The sequence below is a fragment of the Homalodisca vitripennis genome, unplaced genomic scaffold, assembly GCF_021130785.1.
Source record: "Homalodisca vitripennis isolate AUS2020 unplaced genomic scaffold, UT_GWSS_2.1 ScUCBcl_8242;HRSCAF=16270, whole genome shotgun sequence".
NCBI classification, from domain to species: Eukaryota; Metazoa; Arthropoda; class Insecta; order Hemiptera; family Cicadellidae; genus Homalodisca; species Homalodisca vitripennis.
The window spans coordinates 17,130-24,990 of NW_025784354.1; the positions used below are offsets into that span (position 1 = coordinate 17,130).

General features: G+C 34.6%; 1 protein-coding gene across 1 annotated transcript; it reads left to right on the top strand.

Moving 5' to 3' along the window:
- Positions 1-305: 305 nt before the first annotated feature.
- Positions 306-7,673, top strand: LOC124374397 (RRP15-like protein; the record flags this gene model as incomplete). The annotated part of the gene is made up of 5 exons (XM_046832618.1): positions 306-324; positions 2,903-3,294; positions 4,227-4,312; positions 5,692-5,695; positions 7,454-7,673. Coding segments are annotated over exons 2-5 (681 nt in total), but the record flags the coding sequence as incomplete, so codon positions are not given.
- Between the last annotated feature and the right edge of the window lie 188 nt (positions 7,674-7,861).

Sequence of the window (7,861 nt, forward strand, 5' to 3'; positions counted from 1 at the left end):
GCTATGATATTTATTAGGTAGGGTTCGATAAGGGGACCTGGTTTTTTTAAATCGATATTGACAAACAATATTACTCAATTATATCTTTCGATATAACTAGCCGATAACGATTTTGAACAATAACTAACTTGTATCAACTACAAACACTTTTTCATATAATAAACATATTTTCTTTTATAACAGTCAAAAGCTTGTGGAGGACTGTGAAACGAAGTTTAAGAAGTGGTATACAGCTGACCTGCTTGCAGATCATCTCTGTGGGTATTTGTGCAGAAGAGAAGTACGGTTTTCTAGAGAAGATGCTTCAACTACTTCTTGAAAACGGTTAATCATTGCTATACTTCTGTTTATCGTCATTTTGGCCACAGTTTCTACTCCATGGTGAAGTTTATTAATCGTTTTTGATTGTCATTTTAGTCCTGTTCGTTATTGCGTAATATCTTTTGGTTGCATAGATAGTCATGTACATAAATAGTCGTACATCGATGTTCTATGTTAAAGTTTGTGTGCTAAGTAATATTGTGTCAGAATGGACAGAAAAGATATTGTGTAATTTTCTTTTACTTCTCTCACTGTTTTCTTAATGCGAGTTTAAATTCTAAATATCAAGTATTCAGTTGTACTTCCATTCTTGCCCATTACCGTGCTATGTAGAATGATCCGTTGAGGGGAATTTGTAATATTTTTGTGGTTCTCAAGCATTAGTTAACCCTTTTAGTGCCGCGAGTCACGCTCCGTGACGACGGGTATCGGTGCGAAAAATGCCGTCGTCACGGAGCGTGACGATTAGTATTTGATTTATTTTAGTACTCTGATATTGTAATAACTGGCTAATATCGATGCAGACGTCTTCCGGATAACCGAGTATTCGGAACGATCGATGTTTGATGTTCAGTATCAATTTTATATCGATCTATTCATTGTATACATAGTCGAATTCAAATTGGTTCTTAGGTTACATTGCTTTCAGTGGCGTTGCGTTCTGTTTGTGCTGTGAGTTTGAACCTTAGTTTCGTTTTTTTTTATTTCAAAATGGAACAAATTAAAGTTAATTGTGATGACTCTGGTTTATTGAGAGCCCTTTTAGAAGAAGTTGGAAGTGGTGGGGAGTTGGAAACTACAATGGAAAACGTCGGTTGCTGACCAAAGTGTAAGGTATGATGGTACGCCTGCACAAACTATCTTGGTTGAAAATCCCACTCTAGATGTAGATGTAGACGATGATATTGATATGTCACCTAGGCCTACAGCAGGTCCTAGTGGTGTTTGCAATATCTTACCAAGAAAGAGGTATAGGCGACCTAACCTAGCTAGGCCTATAGGCTATGATTTGGATGTTTCAGACACTACTGTGGATGACACAGATGAGGACAAGGACTACTGTCTTAGTGACACTGAACCCTCTACTGACTATTCAAAACCTAAATTAGGAATGAAACAAAGAGGCCGTAGAGAAAGAGGAAGAGGTTTCGCTGCCTAGACTCCGGAAAAAAAGAAACCTATCCGTCTCAATATAATCATTTTGTAATTGCATAATGATTATATTGCATTATAATGCATTATACAATGCATTTTTCAATCAAATAAACATTTAGTATATACTATTACATTGTTTTTACTGTTTCTTATAGTGGGTACAATGTTTTGCATTACTGTCCTGATTAGACCTTAGATTTGCGTTTGGTACGCGTTGTAAGGTATTTCTGTTATAAAAAAAATTTTTTTGTTGCTTGAAAATAATATATTATGTACTGATTTTGTTCAGTTTTAGATGTACTTTGCAAATGTATTAATTGTTTTAATCAATAAAAATTCTACAGTTATTATTTTTGGACTCAAAGTCAAAATTTTTTTTATTTTTTTTATTTTTTATTTTTGTTTAAGATTATAAATATTTAGTACAAGTTTTTTTACAATAACTAACAAACACAGATATGCAACATTTATCATAGAACACAACAACAAAAATTCTAAGAGTCTATCACAAAAAATGGATTTTTTATAATTTTTTAATCAAACACTTACATTTTTGCTCTGATTGGCCTGGCACTTTACAGCCAGGAAGGCGTTCAAGGTCGCGGCACTAAAAGGGTTAAATCAGCCTTTTGGAGTTTTATATTTTACGGATGGTACTATCTCGAGGGATGTTTTTTGTTAATTTCCGTCTGGCCGTAGGAGCTGCCATAGCCTGTGCTGATGGTCAGAGGCATTACTTTCATAATGATCAATTTGACAAGTTCCTTTTACCTTTCCTTAGTCTTTTTGAAATTTAACCGAGTTAGAAACACATGACAACTAAGGTGGGAAGGGTTGATTTAGTTTAGTGTGAATGTTGAGTTTAGCTGCAGTTTACCTTCTTTTTATTGCAGCACCTGAAGATCAAACACTGAACATGTTCCAGATTCTAGGTGTCTGTAACGTCAGATTTCATTCAATGCACTAAGAGGAAGGTGAACTGGAGCAAAACTCAACATTCACATAGTTTTTTAGTTCTGCGTGCTATATTTTACAAGACTTCGCCAAGAATGTTTTGTGTTTTGCAACAGCACTTATTACCAGTTACAGTGTGCTGCAGCAGCTATTACTTTTCACAAACTGACACATAAATTTACTTTTTTAACCAATTATGTAATTTTCATGTCTTTATAAAAGCAATCAGCCAAACCTTGTATAAAATCTCATAATTTTCTATCACTTAATAAGAGCAATCAGGCAAAGCACCCATAAAAACTGCCAATTTTAAAAATTTAGAATATGAAATAAAATTAGTCTTTTTTTAGAAAATATACAGGTAGTTTATAACAAAAAGTGTAGGAAACGGTATAAGCATTAGAGAACACTAATTTTGTTTATTTTCATAAACATATATATACATAACTGTTATTGATTGTGTTTTTACTAGATAAATTATGGTGGAAAAAAAATGTCCAACATCGGATTCAGGAGAAAGAGCTTAGGCGAATCAGAATCGGACTTGCAAGAAGATGTGGACCATATGGATACAAGTGGTAGTGAAGACAACGATGGTAATGAATCTGTTCAACCTGAAAAATCTAAAGAAAACCTGGCATGGGCAGATGCAATGTCAAAAATTTTAAAAACAAACAAACCAAAGAGGAGAAAAACTATAGTGCTGTCCAGAGCAAAAAGAGCGAACCAGGTCAAAAGTGATGAAGTAAAGGAAGAAAAATTAGATTTTGAGATTGAAGGAGATGGTTCAGTTGCTGTCAAAATAGAACAGTCGGCAGACTCTTGTGAAATAAAGGAGGAAAGCCTTACGAAGCGATTTAAAAGGTATGAAAGTAAAAACTATTCATAACTTTACAATGCTTAAACTTGTAGGAAATCCTTCATTTAATTACAAACATCCTTGGAGTAAGTTGAAAGGTTTAAAAGATGATATTGTAATGTTAGCTTCTTTAAGACTATTGTTTAACCAAACAAATTAGTCAATGGGGTATTCATACTTCATCTGTAGGAAGCTTGTTTCATAAATGACTTACTATTGGTCAAAAGTAGAAAAGGTTTAAATAAATTATTAAAAATAAAATGAAAAATATCAACTAGAACTATTAATAAAATGTATTTCATTATTAAATATATTTAAGTATTTCAAAATTATTTGCCTAAAGAATTTTTGTTAAAATTACTTAGCAAGTGATAATAAACTGGCTCTAGATTGACTAATTTAACAATAAAGTAATCTTTCTCTCATCCAGTCATTACTTTACTAGTACGGCAATATTTTTACTGCCTTGTTGTATATTTGTAAATAGGACTGGAGTTGTTATTCCAGCATCTGCTGGTGGAAAATATCAATATGGAAAGCACTGTGTGTTGCAGTTAAACCATATGATAATTTGGCAGGGTAATTTTAAATTTTAGGCACCATTGACTGTGTCTCTAAAATATTGCCTTGCTGATGTGGGCAACATTTCCTTTTGGACTCTTTAAATACACTTATAGCCCCAGTAAGTATTTTTTGCTAAAGTTCTAAAACAAAACTAAAATTACATAACTTTCGACCTATCTTTATTTTTACCCATCGTGATAGTTATTAATCTGGGGCGTTGGTTGTTAAAATTAGAGCCGTTTTGATCAAGTCCGATAAAATTGATTCCAAGAAGTTTGTTCAATAAGTATAATCAAAGAAAAACACAGAAGTTTTACTTTTAAGACGATTCAAAACAAGATTTTTGTTTAACATCAACTTTTTTGTGTTTTAGAAAAAAGAATGGGCTTCTAAAGGACACGTTAAGCCAACCGTCTTGGAGAAGGACAGAGAAAAAGTATTACAGAAAGTTGCTACAAGGTAAATAAATTCAAATTGATAGATACTAATTTTATCACAATAAAAAATTGTAATATTTTCTTTTCCTTAGTTGTAGCTAATTTGGAGTCAAAAGATGGCTACTAATTCTAATCACTAAAAGCTGGGCTCAGATACTTTACTATTCATCTATAAAAATCCCATGAGTTTTTATATGCATATTAACCCAGGTATTGAGGAAGATAATACAAGCCTCTCAGCAAACAAAAACTGTGTTGATAATGATGACACATTCTGATGCTTGATGCAACAAAACATTGAATTAATGTAATTGTTGGTCAGTGACTTGTGATGATATCTATTATTTACAGTCCAGTGAAACCGTTTTAGATGATGCTGACCAGTTATTTTATACACCAGGTTTTGGAGATTTGTTATCTTCAAATTTTGTGCTATTTTGTGTAAGATCAAATATAAGTATGAAACGTGCCAGCCTGAAATATCATAGTATAAAACCCTCAGTTTTGAACCTGGCCCACCCAGATAAATATTTCCTGGATCTTGTCTAATTGCCTGACGAAAACCATCTGACTGTGCATCCATACCACGGAGGAAAAAACTGAAAAACTTGAGGATTTATTCGAAACCAACCAGTTAAGGTTAAAACCTTGAGTGCCGTCTTGGTTAGCTCTCATGATTGAATCTCCCGAAGATCAATTCACAGTCTCCAATCTCATTCCATCATGAATATCATGTCACCTCCAGGAAAGTTAACGGGAAAAGTGTACTTTTTTAGGTCTAAGTGCATTTACGGGGCTTTCATATATCTCTTTGTTTGTCCTACATGAAAACAAAATGTTAACGTGATAATGAAAATCAAAGGTTCACGGTAGTATATGAACTTTTGAAACCACTCAAATGGGACTGGTGAATTCATTGGACATCATTCGGCCTAGTCATCGCTTGATGTGCATAGGGTGAGGAATATCGGGTTGTGCTACAAAGATTGTTGGCCCTTACTGGAAAATCGATAAATGATTGTGTTGCTTATGCAGCATGATAAAAATTATTCTGATATGTTTTATTTAAACTCCAGTTAATTCCATTAACTACTCTACAGTTCAACTTAAACTGTTTCTGCATTGGAAAAAGATTTGGAATAATTGGGATTATAAATTGATAAAATCAAAAATTTTTTTGTTTACGATTATGACTGTAAAACGGCTTCACGGACAGTGTTTCATGGTAATATTCAAACTAATTTAATTACATATACCAAATTTTTTAGAAGAAAAAAACAAAAACATAGCCACTACCTAGGACAGATCACTGATATCAACAACATAGCATGAGACATATGGTGTTTCAATACATAAGGTTGAAAATTGCTCATTACAAGTGATGAAGTGCAAGCCAAAAAGAGGAGCTGAACACAGACGGATGATACACCGATATGCTCGGCCTGAGAAGAATCACCAAAGCAGGATTCGACTATGTTGGACAGTGGTGGGCATGGTCACGGTAGAGTTGAGTATGTACACTTGCACTGAACCAGATGCGCTTGACGATAGGAGGAATGTACTGTTCGTTAGTAATAGGTGATAGTGAAGAAGAAACTTGGTTTCTTTATCTACAGTTAATGCTGTTTCATGCCTTTCTTTTCGTTTAAATTATGGGTTGATTTAGCTTCTGCTTGTGAGATAATTTTATGAATGTTGACTATTATTGATGGAATATGTTGATGACTGCAGTGCCTCGTCACTTGCTTAAAGATTTTGTCGTACTTACATACAATTAACATTCAAGCAGTGTTACAAAATAGGGAATTTTTCTTTCTGTATGAATCTACGCTTACAAAGTACTCGAACTACTTTAATCGAGATTAAAGAATATTGTTTTGTTTTATAAATCACCAAATTATTGTTGCTGTGTATAATTTTCGCTCTTGGACAAAAAGCTTGGGGAGGAAGGAACTTCTCAGAGCACTTTAAAGCTATGAGGTACTCTGTAACAGCTTCTGTACATGTGATAGCATATTCCAGATGGGCAAAGTTTTGAGAGATTGGAGGGGTGCTGACTCCTGCTTGAGATTCCATGGTACAGCTACCTACGAGAAGGTTTTATTGGGCATTATCTCATTCTTGGGCACCTTGGAAGAAGGTTTGGAGGAGGACTATCTCTGTTTCATGTCTGTACCATTAAAAATAGCGGCAAGTACAGGTCTTACAAAAAACCTTTACCACTAAGGAAGCCACACCCACTCCAACAACATGATCGCCGCCCAACACAGTAAGCCATAGTAGACAGTATAAGTGGACAATATCGGTTTTTGCTGTACTCATTGCAGGTCCTATTGGCAAAAAGCGAACCTCTCCGGAGGAAGTGCCCTTGTGGGTAAACGTACCCATTGGTGTTTCACTATCCAGAAATCTTAAGTGAGTTATCAGCACTATTCAAGACATTAAATTGGGATGACTGTGGTGACTTACTCTCGTTGAGGCAGAATTTTGGTCTTGGAGTCACGGGTTTCATCCCCGCACCTGACATTAGGGGTTTTTGTAGGTCTGGTGTTATGAGAGTTCATTGATCTGTGGTAGAAGCTGGCAGGAGGGTGCACCCTTAAAATCTATCTGTGGATTGAATTAGGGGTGGAAGTTGACATGACATGTGTACGAGGATTCCCAAAGACCTGTTTTATATTTTTGTCTTTATAATAATTAATAAAAAAACACACATTTTGTGTTATTTCTTATGTTAACAATGGGCAACTTATTATTAAATCATGACCATAAATTAATATTAGCCTTTTAAGTGTAGTAAAAAAGTTATTAAAACCATAACGCCAAATCATGAAAGGGGGGGGGCCCATTGTGACAAAAATCATTGAAAACCTGTACACAAATTCACTGAAAAACCTTGTACCAAAATCATGAAAACCTTGTGCCAAAAACGTGAAAACTTTGTGCCAAATTCATGAATGAAACCCTGTGCCAAAAATACCACATCGACAAAGGTTAATTACTTTACACCTTATTACACTTACACTGTGGTAATTCTATCAATATAGAATATATTAGTTGTGAATATAAATATAATAGTTTGTGAATATTAATGGTAGATGTGTATATTTTTTATTAATTTTAAATCTGAATAAAGGACTTCCATGTTCTGAACACGAAGGAGGTGGTGCAGTTGTTCAATCGCAGTCCGGCGAACACCAGAAAACTCTGGAGAAGGACTTGGGGGAAAAGATGCAGGACCCATTGAACACAAGAAGGAACCAAAGTTCTCAAGTCATTGGGACAATAAGCGAGCGTTCTTGGGAATGTTCTTGATGGGACCAATCGAAAAGTCCAACCAGTTAGCAACCTTATTCCCCAAGGAAGTAAAAAAAGAGGCAAAAGTGAGGACATACTAACATACCCCCCCATACATCTTTAAAGTTCCAAGAACGTTGTTATTTGTTTTTTCATTGCATTCAATTTTTTTGTTTGAAAATTATGAAGCAAGTAGGTACCTGCGATGAAACATTACTCACCAAACTCAAAAGCACTGATATGTTTTAAGGGAATTGTTCATATATAAACTGTT